The sequence below is a fragment of the Otolemur garnettii genome, unplaced genomic scaffold, assembly GCF_000181295.1.
Source record: "Otolemur garnettii isolate 467f Iridium unplaced genomic scaffold, OtoGar3 scaffold00018, whole genome shotgun sequence".
In the NCBI taxonomy this organism is placed as follows: domain Eukaryota; kingdom Metazoa; phylum Chordata; class Mammalia; order Primates; family Galagidae; genus Otolemur; species Otolemur garnettii.
In genome coordinates, this window is record NW_003852413.1 from 348,466 (window position 1) to 361,423 (window position 12,958).

A 12,958-nucleotide genomic window follows, 5' to 3' on the forward strand; every position below is an offset into this window, starting at 1 on the left:
CTCCAGGGAGCACTGTCACCCCAGCCTCGCTCCAGGGAACACTGTCACCCCAGCCTCGCTCCAGGGACCACTGTCACCCCAGCCTCGCTCCAGGGACCACTGTCACCCCAGCCTCGCTCCAGGGACCACTGTCACCCCAGCTCACCCCAAGGAGCACTATCACTCCTGCCACACCCCAGGGACCATTATCACCCCAGCTTGCCCTGGGAACATGGTCACCCCAGCCTCACCCCAAGAAGCATGGTCACCCCAGCTCACCCCAGGGAGCACTATCAACCCCAAGCCTCACCCCAGGAGCCACTATCACCCCATCTCACCCCAGGGAGCACTATCCCTTCAGCTCACCCAGAGGCATTATCACCCCAGCCTTGCCCCAGGGATCACTGTCCTTCCAGCTCACCCCAGGGACCACAGTCACCCCCCAGCTCGTCCCAGGGAAAATGGTCACCCCAGTTTGCCCCAGCAACCAATGTCACTCCAGCCACGCCCCAGGGAGCACTATTACCCCATTTTTGCCCCAGGGACCACTATCACCACCCCAGCATGCCCCAAAGGAGCAGAGTCACCCCAGGGAGCACTGTCACCCCAGCCTTGCCCCAGTGACTACTATCACCCCAGCCTTGCCCTAGGGACCATGGTCACTCCAGCTTGCCCTAAGGAACATGATCACCCCAGCCTCACCCCAAGAAGCATGGTCACCCAGCTCACCCTGGGGAGCACTATTAGCTCACCCTGGGGAGCACTATTAGCTCACCCTGGGGAGCACTATCACTCCAAGCCTCACCCCCGGAGCCACTATCACCCCAACTCACCCCAGAGAGCACTGTCCCTCCAATGCACTCCAAGGCACCGTCACCCCAGCCTTGCCCCAGGGACCACTATCTCCCCAGCTCACTCAGGGGAACATCATTACCCCAGCCACACAGATGCTGCATGATGCACCTGGCTCTATAGCTCAAGAGAAGCATCACTGCAGGTGCTCTTCATAAGCAACACCCCTCAAGAATAAAAACCAGGCTCGATGCCCATAGCTCAGTGAGTATGGCACCAGCCACATACACAGGGTTGGCTGGTTCAAGCCTGGCCCAGACCTGCTAAAACAACAATGACAACCCCAAATGAAAAATAGCCAGGTGTTGTGGTGGGCACCTGTAGTCCTAACTACTTGGGAGGAGGAGGCAAGAGAATCACTTAAGCCCAAGAGCTTTGAGGTTGCTGTGAGCTGTGACACCATGGCACTCTACCAAGGGTGACAAAGTGAGACTCTGTCTCAAAAAAAAAAAAGAAGAAGAAGAATAAAACCCAGTTCTAAGGAAAAGAAAATCAGACATTACAACAGTTCAAGCCCTTCTAAAACAAGGTACACGGGCCATCTGTAGCATTAAAATTTTAAAACAGACAAAAGGACAATTAAAAACTGATAAAGACCAAAATGAGAAAAGAAGCTGAGAGATACTGAACTGGTCTGTTCTCTGCTGAGCCACACCAGGCAAACTGGCTCAAACCCTGGAGAGCCAGACAGCTCTAACTATGCGGACTGACTAGGTTTCAGCTACTTACCCTCTGCAAGTCGAGATGGGAGCAGCAGGCCTCTCCTGCCCAGTTCCGCCAGCGCCAGACACCCACCATGCCAGGCTTTGTCTGTCTCCTGAAAACTGAGCACAACACAGACCCTGAGACCAAGAGTTCTAATGTCAGCTTGGGACCAAAGCCCACAGTTGTAGCAAAGAACAGGCTGGCAAGTTCCCATCCTATCCCTGTAAGCCTCAGTAAAGCCTGCTGGCAAATTTCAAAGCATCAGTTAGCTGAAGAAATAAAACATTCAGTCTAATATGAGACCACTGCCACATCCACCCACACCTCCCTACAGAGCTCCTGAAAAGTCCTGACTCAGCCCCAGCTGGGCAGAAGGGCACCCACACCGGCTGGACTGCTCAGCTGGCTGGGGGCACTCCTGCCTTGGTGGGCTCCCTGAAAGCAACACCTCCCTCCCATTAAGAGTAATTTCGGGCAGCGCCTGTGGTTCAGTGGGTAGGGCGCTGGCCCCATATGCCAAGGGTGGCAGGTTCAAACCTGGCCCTGGCCAAACTATAACAACAAAAAAAAATAAATTAAAAAAAAATAAATAAAGTTACAACTATTAAAAAAAAGAGACAAAATAATAACACTTCAGAAAAGTCTGGGCTGTAAAACAGGACTTCTACCAAATCATATTAGAAAGAGGAGCAGGAAGACATCCTTTAAATGATACCCACTACTTAATTAGTGACCAAATTTGAGACAAAAAAAAATTGAAATGAAATGGTTATTTAGAGGTTCTTTGTACAGTAAGAAATATGAATTTTTTTAGGACTCAGCAAAATAAAAATCTTGTTTATTGTTGGACACTGCTTCACACATACATCAAGTAGGCCAAAAAAACTAATAAATAGCAACTTCATAGAAAAAAGAGGAAAAAAATGAAATCTCTTATTTTTGGCCTTTTTAATCATTGTCTCACACTAACTACTTACAGTACAGCCAAGTACTTGCACAAAAAGTTACTGGAACGCTCAGAGTAAGGTTTTGTTGTCTTTGCTTTTCTTCTTTTTTTTCTTTTTTTTGAGACACAGTTGCCCGTGGTAGAGTGCCATGGCATCACAGCTCACAGCAACCTCCAAATCCTGAGCTTAGGCAATTGTCTTGCCTCAGCCTCCTGAGTAGCTGGGACTATAGGCACCCACCACAACGCCTGGCTATTTTTTGTTGCAGTTTGGCCAGGACAGGGTTCAAACATGGCACGCTTGGTATGTGGAGCCTGCACCCTACCAACTGAGCCATAGGCACCGCTCATCTTTGTTTTTTTTAAACAAGGTTTTTTTTCCTTTGAGATTATAACAAACATGGTCATCCCACAAGCAAAGTCAGAATTAGGAAAGAGAAGGCTGCAAAGGCAGGTTTGATCATCAAGAGGGTTAAAAATGGCTGACCCCTAACAACATGTATAGAAACATAAAATGTAAATAAAAACAAATTCCCTTTTTTAAGTACTTTTAAGAAGTTTTAGGCCAGGCACAGTGGCTCATGCCTGTAATCCCAGCACAATGGGAAACTGAGGTGGGTGGATCAATTGAGCTCAGTTCAAGATCAGCCTGAGCAAGAGATAGCGCCACCACACACTTCACACATGAGAGGGGACCCTGTCCCCAGCCAAGGCCCAGGGAGAAGCATCAGCCACATAAGTTCCTGCCTCAGAGGAGCACCCAAGGCAGAGAATGGCGGGGTCATGAGTAGGCAGAAAGGGGGCTGAGACACAAATGACACTGGGACAATTGCCCTTGGTGGGACAGCACCTAAAGGGCAAGCTACCATCCAGGCAAAATAAAAGAAAAAACATTTTTACTCATCTGCTCACATCTGCATCAAACCTCCCTGGAAGGACCGGGGGGGGAGAGGGGGGGAACAGCAGGTGCCCTGGGATCCCTGAGGGGCAGGCTAGGTGCCAGGCACGAGCACCCAGGGGCTCTGGCACCTTCTCTTTCACTCTGAATTTTGAACTAAAATGTTGCCTAGTGAAAAATACCAATAAACCTTTAAAGATCAAACAGAAAGGAACTTATAGGTGAGTCTCCTGCAGCACAGGGCCTGGGCCTGGAGGTGCCACAGCTTTCAGGCGCTGCCACCGTGTGCATCCAGGAGGCTCTGGACAGCCGCAGTGGCTATAGTCAGTCTGCCCACTAGAGACCACACACACTTTTGCCCCTGTGCGTCCTGGGCAGGGCTGCAGGGACCCAGTGCTGAGGGAGCCATGCACAACAGGTACAGGGCCGCCAGGTCACTGTAAAGCTCTCTGGAATGCAGCCACTCTGCTCACTGCAGGACCAGCCCAGGAACAGAGCAGAGAGCCAGTCAACAATCCAGATGACAGGTGTTCCTAAAGGCAACACATCGACTCCTAGTTCTGACCTACTCCAGTGAGGTGAGGCAGCTCACCTCACATCCCACAAGGACAAAAAAGGAGGCCACAGTAGAGCCGCCCCATGCAGAGCCACCACATGCAGGGCCATTGCCACCGGTTCCAATACTCCCCTTGTCTTGGGGTCTTCAAATGCCCTGGCCCAGAATTGTGCCTTTTTATGCCACAGTCATCGGTCCCATCTAGGCAACCAAGTGGGCAGGTGCCATCCTGAGAGACGCCCTGCAGAAAGTGGGGTGACCATCCCTCCAACATGTCTGTCTGCTGCTTAGAGCTAAAGGCCCTTAGGACTTGGAGTAAGACCACTCCCACCTCCAGAGCCTATCTAAAAACACAGGATGAGCACATTAAAAAAAAGTAAAGGCAGAAAGGCACATGAAGACTAAACCAGCTGGGACAGATGAAACTAGACTGAGACCAAGCTGGGAAAAGGGACACAAAGTCCAAAGAAGTGATAAATTTGGGAGAAAAGGTATCCAGTGAGCTCAACTGGACACACCAGGCCTGATGAGCAGAAGGCTCAGCTGCCAGAGAAAAGGGGCCAAGCTCAGGAGCAAATAGGTACGGCAAGCTGGGCAGAAAACCCACCACACTCCCACAAAGGGCACAGGCATCACCAGGCAGCAGGGGACATTCCCATCAGGACCACCAGAAAGGAAGTCCAGGACACGCCCTGAAAGGAGCCAGCAGAGCACGGGACCAGCTGCAGCCCTGCTGTTCTCCAGCCCACAGAGCAGCTGCAATGCAGCGTCCGTGTTTCTGCCAGACCGTTTCCACTAGCAAGACATTCGCCATACGTGCTGCATCATTCTGAAAAAGGTTGTGGACATCTGACATATTGTTTCCTGCACTCCTTAAATTGCCACTGAGCTGGCTCGAGGCAAAATGCAAGCAGTAGCCTGCTGCAGCAGGAAGACAGCACCGTGGCTGCTCGAGAGGCCGCCCCTGGGGACTGATGACAATACAGCCCCGAAAGTGCTGACACCACAGCTCTCTCCACACTGCACACCACGCACAGGGACAGGCCAGCTAACAAGGGGAGCAGAGATGAGGCCAGAACAAACCAAACGCCTCCACTTCTGTGACTGACAGAGACAGTCCCCAGCATGATGAGCCCTCAGGGAGGTGGTGGCACCGCACCCCAACCTGAGAGCGCTCGAGGCTGCCCAGGCCCAGACCTGAGCCACCCCTGCAATCCTCAGGACTCCAGAGGCTAGAAAGGTGCAGCACCGCACATGTGGCTATTTAAGCACAAATTTCAATTCATTAAAATCCAATTCAATTCAAATTCAGGCCTCAGTCACACTAGCCACATTTAGAAGTCTAAGCAATACATATGGCTACTGGTCATGGTAGGGACAGATCTGGACCAAAAAGCCACTGCTTTAGAACCTAACTAAGGTTAGCCTCCCTTCAATCATCTCATACCTGAAACAATCCAACACAGACCCAACCACGTCATCCGCCAGCTCTCTGGGAAGCCGCCCAGCCATCCTACCGATTCTGAAAAAGAAAAGCAACAGCCTATCACCACTGCCAGTCTGCAAGAGGGTTCATACTGCCCGTGTGAGCTGTTTGAGCCATGGTCCTCCCTCCTGAGCGTGGAAAAGGAGAGGTTACCCCAAGCATGCTCTCCACTCCACCCAAGAGCCCATGCTATAAAATAAGGAAATGAGTGAGGAGTCTGTATGTTCTGACATGGGGCAGGTGTGAAGAGGGTAAGGGCAGGCCAGAGCCACCTTTCGCCACAGCAACACAGACACGGCCTTCCACCCACAGTTAACAGCACTGGGATGCCAAATGAACACTGAAGGCTTTAACCTAGAGGTCCCCATCCATGGTGGGACCAAGTTGGGACCCATCAGCCCTAGGATATGGAGTACAGGCCCCATACAAGGGAGGCCTGGGCCAGCTCCTGGCCTGAGTCCTGAAGGCAGACCCGTGAGAAGGCCCATCCTGATGAGCTGGAAGGGTCGGCAGGAGCCCCACCATCCCCAAGACTGTGATCTTCCCAGGTTAATCTAGCACAGAGCCCAGGTTACACCTGCCAGCCCCTCTCCTGGTGTAACTCATCCACGACAAAGGTCCCTCTGATGTCTGAGCAACTCTGTGTGCGTGACGGCCCCCCATGGGCCTCTGGCTCAAGGCCAGGGCTCCACCCAGTGTGCTCAAGGCCTGGCCCACATCTTCCACCAAGGCCCGACAATCAGAAGAGACACACCAGGTCCCTCTCATCTGTCAGGGGACAACAGGTGAGGGCAGGTGACGAAAATACAGAGAAATAAGGACGGGAACATTTAAAGATAAAGGCAAATCTGGTCTCTTATTATTGTGTACACTCAGCCAGAAAGGCAAGAAGATGAGGGGCCTAAAATCCCACTTCAGTGACTATCTTTTAAACTGAGATGTGAAACAGACTATGTAAATTAGAAAAATAATTCAATCTTGTACAAATCCATGAGGGGTTTGTAGCTCTCAGATCCCAGGAAAGCCTTTGGAGACTCAGAGGCTTCGCAGAGCAGATGAGTGGTGCAGCACCTACCCCTTGGCTGCCGACCAGCGCACGACAGTGTCCGTGTCCTTCAGCCCGACCAGCAGCTGCTCTGTGGAGACACGAGAGGGTGAGGCCCACACATACAGGATCACCACACTACTGCTCGAGACAATGTTCTGATTTCCTAGCATTTTTTTTTTTTTTGAGACAGAGCCTCAAGCTGTCCCCCGGGGTAGAGTGCCATGGCATCAAAGCTCACAGCAACCTCCAACTCCTGGGCTCAAGCGAGTCTCCTGCCTCAGCCTCCCGAGTAGCTGGGACCACAGGCACCCACCACAATGCCTGGCTATTTTTTGGTTGCAGCCGTCATTGTTTGGTGGGCCCGGCCTGGATTTGAACCCATCACTGTAGGTGTATGTGGTTGGCGCCTTAGCCACTTGAGCCACAGGCGCCGAGCCTGATTTCCTAGCTTTAAGGTGCCCCCATCCTGGACACTACTCAAAAGAATAGCCTGAGGGAATTACCATAAAAATTAAATTTTAACTATAAGGAAAACATTCCTCGTGTTTTCAAATAATCATATAAAGTCAATTTTTGCAGTCAGAAGGGAGCACCTGCCTACCCTAGAAGGCAGACCAAGCCGAGGCCCAGGGCAGGGGAAGGGGGAGGGTACACGAGACATGCCAGGCCCTAGGGTGCCGGGAAGAGAGGGCTCAGGAGCCAAAGGACAGGCAGTGGCCACACCCTCAGTGATAGTGAGGGGCAGTGGATGGGGTGGACCTGGAGGAGAGGCTGGGATGAGAGAGCCCAGGAGCCAAAGGACAGGCAGTGGCCACACTCTCAGTGATAATGAGGGACAGTGGGTGGGGTGGAGTCAGAGGGAAGGTAGTCAGGGGCAGGTCAATGTGGACACCACGTACCAATTACACTCTCCACCCCCTCTGGGACATCATCTTCCTCCACCTCCTCGTGGCAGTCAGACGGCTCCACCAGCATCTTCTGCTCAGGCCAGTGCTCAGTGTGGGGCTGCAGATTGGCTGCCAGAGATCGGCAGCCACGCTGGTACCTGCACAGACCAAAGCATCCTCGGGTCAGCTGTAACAGTGCAGAGCTGACCATTGGGTCAGCTGTAGCAGTGTGGAGCTGAACACGTGCCCACCTGATGACCAGAATCAGTGGCTCGCTGTTACCTCAAATCTGCAGACAGCCTGTGGAAATTCCACATGCTCCACAGAGCCAGGGTGCAAAGGAGAAAACCAGGGCACCAACAGCAACAGCCCAGAAGAGCCTGCTGTGGGCCATGGGCACGTGCCCCGATTCCAGAAGGCCTCCCTGGCATGGTGTTTTGATTTTAGAAAGTGATGACAAGAACATACATGCCAGGACCATGGGGGGAACATTCAAACCACAGGCCCACCCTGTCCTCACTGACATGCCCACCCAGGCTGAATCCTGGCCCCTCATCACTAGGAGCCACACCTCACATGTCATGGGTGCCAAAGATGCTGTCTTTGTCCTAAGCAGCCTCAGCCTCTTCCACACCCAGCAGGACTCCCCTGGATATGTGGGAAGGGGCTGCAGCGTGGGCCAGGACCAAGCTCCACTCCTTTGCACAGCTGGAGCCACTTTCTGTCCCAGTCCCCTCTGTAAATGGAAACATTTCCTCCCCTCAAAGCACTGTGAGGATGAACAGGAGGGTCTGCATGAAGCACCCAGACCAGTTAGGCACAGAACAGGGGAGGTATGCCCTGACCCTCCTGCAGCTGACTCCAAGGACAGGGCCTGCTGCATATAAGGAGCCCACCCCCAGCTCCAGAGTGGACCCTGAGGGCTACAGCTTGAGAGCAACTCCAGAATGTAAACAGCCTGTGCTCTGAAGGCAGAACCCACAACACCAACTTGGACCCTTTAACTGTGGCCTTGAATCTCTCATCTTATTTCTCTGGGCCTCAGTTCCAACTCTGGGAAATAAGGAGGAGGATGGTGGGCAGTTTCTAAGGTGACCTGTGACCTCCCCTGCCTCGAGACATTCCTGCAATCCCCCCGGTGTGGCCCGGGCCTAGTGATTCCCTTCCAATGAGTAGAATACGCCAGACGTGATGGGCAGCCCCTCCCAAGATGAGATTACAGAAAGACTGTCCTCCTCTGGCTCACCCTAACTCTGCTCGAGGCCAGCCGTGCTGTTAGCTGCCCTGTGGGGAGACCCACGTGTCAAGAAACCTTGGGAGGCCTCAAGCAAACAGCCTGCAGGACACCAAATCCTGCCGCAACCACAAGAAGAAGCTGGAAGCAGGTCCACCCTGCCCGACCTGAGATGACAGCAGCCTGACCAACACCTTCAGGGAGCTGCAGGAGAGGCCCTGAGTAGAGGGGCCACTAAGCCATGTCCAGGCTCCTGACCTGCAGAAACCAGGAAGGAAAGGACATGTTGATTTAAGCTGCTAAATGCTAGGCTTCTGTTACGCAGCGGCCGACAACACCTGCTGTCACAGGGCTGCTGTTGTGACCCTGAAGCATTCAGCAAGGCAGCGGGCAGGCCACAGAGACACTCACATCTCACTATGGTTACCATTCTCCTCAGTGAGCAGGCCCATGGGTCATCTAGCGGAAAAGCACCCACTACAATGCTCAGAGACCAAAGACTGAAACTATAACAACAATAGGCTTTTGCCTGCTCTTGGCCCTGCCCTTGTGCCATAAACTACAAAGTCAGGACAGAATATGGAAGCCAACACTGCAGGGCTGCCACTCTCGAGAGGCCACAGCTCCTTGCCTCCACCTCTGCACCAGGGCACCCTGCAGGCAACAGCGAGCTTCTGTGATGGCTGGTATTTGGAGAAGGGGGAGCAAGAGAGAAAGGAGCTAAGAAAGACTCCAAAGCTCCACACAGAAGCCCCAAGGTGAATGAGCAGCAAGCAGGAGGACAGGAGGAAAAGAGAACAGGAGGACAGGACAGCCATGTACACCAGAACAGTGGGGCGAAAGGAGTCACACAAAGTCAGGGGCCCTAAGATTCTTTCATTTATGACCCTGAAAGCCACACAACTGAAACATGGACCATGCTGCAGTAGCAAGAGCCACCCCCACCCCCACAGGACTCATCCCCAGATGAGCGGAAGAGGGAGACATCCCAGTCACATGCCACCCACCAGACCCAGACTCCAGCCTCTTTAGTGGAAGACACCAGTGAGAGAGCAACGCAGAAAGATACAGCAGAATCTAAGGAGGTGAACACAATAACTAAGAATATGCCGTGAAAGCTATGTTAACTGGTTTGATGAAAATATTTCAAATTGTATACAAAACCAGCACATTATACCCCATGATTGCATTATTGTACACAGTGTGATTTAATTTAAAAAAAAAATCTAAGGAGGTGTTAAGTGGGAAAATTAAGTAATAGAAAACAGAAAAATTAAGGAAGAAGACGGAAGAGAGAAAATAAATAGCAAGGTAGTAGACTTACCCCAATCATATTAACAATTACACTCCTGTGGCAATACATATGAACAAAGTAATTACGAAGCTAAATTATTTTCTTCCTACACATTTTAGTGCTTACAATGGATATTCACCACCACCTTGCCTAGGCCCGGCTACTTGGCCAACACCATGCTGACTGAGCCTGCCAGGGTGTTTCTGGGCAAAACTGACATCTGAGTCAGTGGCCTAAGCAAAGCAGCTGCCCTCCCTGATGGGCCTCGTCCCATCAGCTGACAGATGAGCACAAAAAAAGGCTGACTCTCCCCTAGTAAGTGAGAACCCTCCTGCCTGATAACCCTGGATCAGAACACTGGCCTTTTACTGTTAGACTCAAACTAAAACAGGGGCAGAGGGGCTCTTCTTGGGTTTAGGGTGGGAACCACACCCCTGGCTCTCCTGGGTCCAGCCGCTCCATCGGGTAGAGCTGGGTTCTTGCCAGCTTCTATAACTGCCAGCACCAATTCCTATAATAGGCTTCTTTCTATGACATGTACACATATCCTATTGGTTCTGTTTCTCCAGGGAACCTCACCTAATACAGGGTATCCCAAAGGTCGCCATAATACACACATAGGGAAAATGGGAAATTGTAGCTAAACATATCTTTTGTGTTTTTTGAGACAGAGTCTTACAATGTCACCCTCATTAGAGTGCCACGGCATCATAGCTCACAACAACCTCAAACTCTTGGGCTCAAATGATTCTCTTGCCTCAGCCTCCCAAGTACCTGGGATTACAGGTGCCCGCCATCATGCTTGGCTATTTTTTGTTGTAGTTGTCATTGTTTAGCAGGCCCAGGCCAGGATCAAACCCACCAGCCCCAGCATATGTGGCCAGCACCCTAACCACTGAGCTATAAGTGCCAAGCCAAACATACCTTTATTTACAAAATATTCATTATAAAATTTTATGAAATATTTCTCTATGTATTGATGTATAAATATTAAAAATATTAAACATAAAATATGAGTTTGTTAATTTTCCTGTTTGTGGTGACCTTTGGGATATTCTATACAGTGCTGGACCACTTTCCATGGCATTTCAGAAACTAGCCACTAATAAATAACTTCTTATAGAATTAACTATACGCTGAAAACCAAAAAGTACTTCAGCAAAATATCACTAAAACACAGCATACTTTCTTTGGAATTTGCTACAATGAAGGACAAAGACTGAGCGAAACTTTATCAAATACCATTTTCCCAAACCGCACCATTAATACTCAAAGTAAAACTTGAGACTATTAAGAACACAGTACCCCAGAACATGTGAGAAGTCTGTGACCACAGGAGCTAATACTTTGAAATTCATCCACATCTGCAGGGCAGGTCATCCTCTGCAGGGCGGGTCACCCTCTCAAGGGTGTGCATACTTCCTTTGAAGAAGCCTGTAGTTCAGCTGTGCCGGCAGCATCCCACATTGGCCCATGAGCTGCAGTCCTGTCCTACCCAGCTCCAACTGTCCCAAATGGAAGGTGTAAAGTCAGCAACAATCAAAACAAAAGCTATTTCCTTAAAAATCAGAAACACTTTTGAGATTAAAGGAAAAAAAAAAGATACTTTTTATGAGCCAGGCTTGTCTGTCAGCACTATCTGACATAAAGGCCTCAGCAGCAGCTGCACTACAGGTGACCCCACTACAGGGCTTGGCTGGAGCTCTTCCTCACACCTCCAGGGCACCTACCTCCACGCTGCCACCTTGGGCCTCAGGAAGGTCAGCCCCAGCCGCTGCACAAGCTTCACCCCCAGCTTCCGTAGCAGAGTCTGGTTGCTCTCAGGGAGTCGACAGCCATCAAGGCACTTGAGGACAGTGGCAGCTGCAACAAGACAAGCTCTCCTCAGAGTAGCAGGAAGAAGCACATGGGACCCTATTGCACCCCTTGGTCTGACACTGCAGCCCTGAGACCACAGACAGTTCCCAGGAGCCCGATGCAGGGAGCTTGAGGGCACTGAAGCCTATCAGAGCCAACACCCTCTGCGTCACTCACCAGGAGTGGAGAGCCCACTTTCACGACCTCCTTACCAGAAGCAAGGACTGAAGGTGGAAGAACAAGAGCCCCAGGGTGTGGGGAGCTGTTCTCAAAGGGAGCAGGACACACACAGGCCAAGTATACAAGGGTGGCACTGTGCCTCAGGATACTCCCAAGCCCAAGAGGCCTCTGCAGCTGGTTGTTTTAGTGGGGTGTCCTGCCAGAATGATGACAAGGACTGGACAAAGCTGAGCCCAAGGGGAGGCCTTAGACCCTCTGAGGGGCCACAGCACAAGGAATGTGGGGACCTGGAAGTGGGGACACAGGGGCCTGAGGAGGGGATGCAGGAAGCTCAGCAGGCTTTAAAGATAGTATGTGATGACAGGGAGCAGCCCTGGCACATTTTCTGAGGTGTGAGGATACTGGGGCCACATGTGGAAAGAGCCAAGTCTTTTAGAGAGATGCGCTAGGAGGCACACACATAACAGAAAAAATCAAAGAAATATGACAGTGTCCAAGATACCAACTTACAGATTTTTATGCCTGTAAATAAAATGTCACAAAGACATAATTGATTCTACATACATATATGGGCAAACTCACAAATATACCTTCTCTTAAAAAAAAAAAAAATCAACCTTACCATAGGGTAAACAGTCTTCACGTTTTCCATGTTTAAATATTTGTGCCTAAAAAAAAAAATTAAATGTTGCATATACATTTATGAGTTTAAACCATAAATTATCAAACAATTCATTGCATCTTTCAGAATGTTAAACCTCTCAGCACCTAGGAACAAGAGAATATTTCCTGTTCATTATAAAACAGGAACCACAAGAGGATGCAGAAGAAATCTCCCGAAAGGGCCAGGCTTAGTGGCTCACACGTGTAGTCCTAGCACTCTGAGAGGCCCATGCAGGTGGACTGCCTGACCCACAGCGAGACCTTGTCTCTAATAAAATAGTAGATGTTGTGGTGGGCACCTGTAGTTCCAGCTACTTGGGAGGCTAAGGAAAGAGATTCTCTTAAGCCCAAGAGTTTGAGGTTGCTATGAGCT

The 12,958-nt window shown here is 50.7% G+C and overlaps 1 protein-coding gene across 2 annotated transcripts in view; it reads right to left on the minus strand.

Annotated features, from left to right (window-relative positions):
• The window catches only part of TBCD (tubulin folding cofactor D), a 157,217-nt gene that overhangs the window by 106,102 nt on the left and 38,157 nt on the right, over positions 1–12,958 (minus strand). For both annotated transcript variants that reach the window (XM_012803216.2, XM_023511052.1), the window contains 6 exons: positions 12,545–12,590; positions 11,616–11,748; positions 7,370–7,515; positions 6,498–6,558; positions 5,384–5,458; positions 1,561–1,655 (listed from right to left, as the gene is read on the minus strand). In XM_012803216.2, coding sequence (XP_012658670.1) covers positions 1,561–1,655; positions 5,384–5,458; positions 6,498–6,558; positions 7,370–7,515; positions 11,616–11,748; positions 12,545–12,590 — 556 coding nt within the window. The remainder of the gene's footprint in view (positions 1–1,560; positions 1,656–5,383; positions 5,459–6,497; positions 6,559–7,369; positions 7,516–11,615; positions 11,749–12,544; positions 12,591–12,958) is intronic.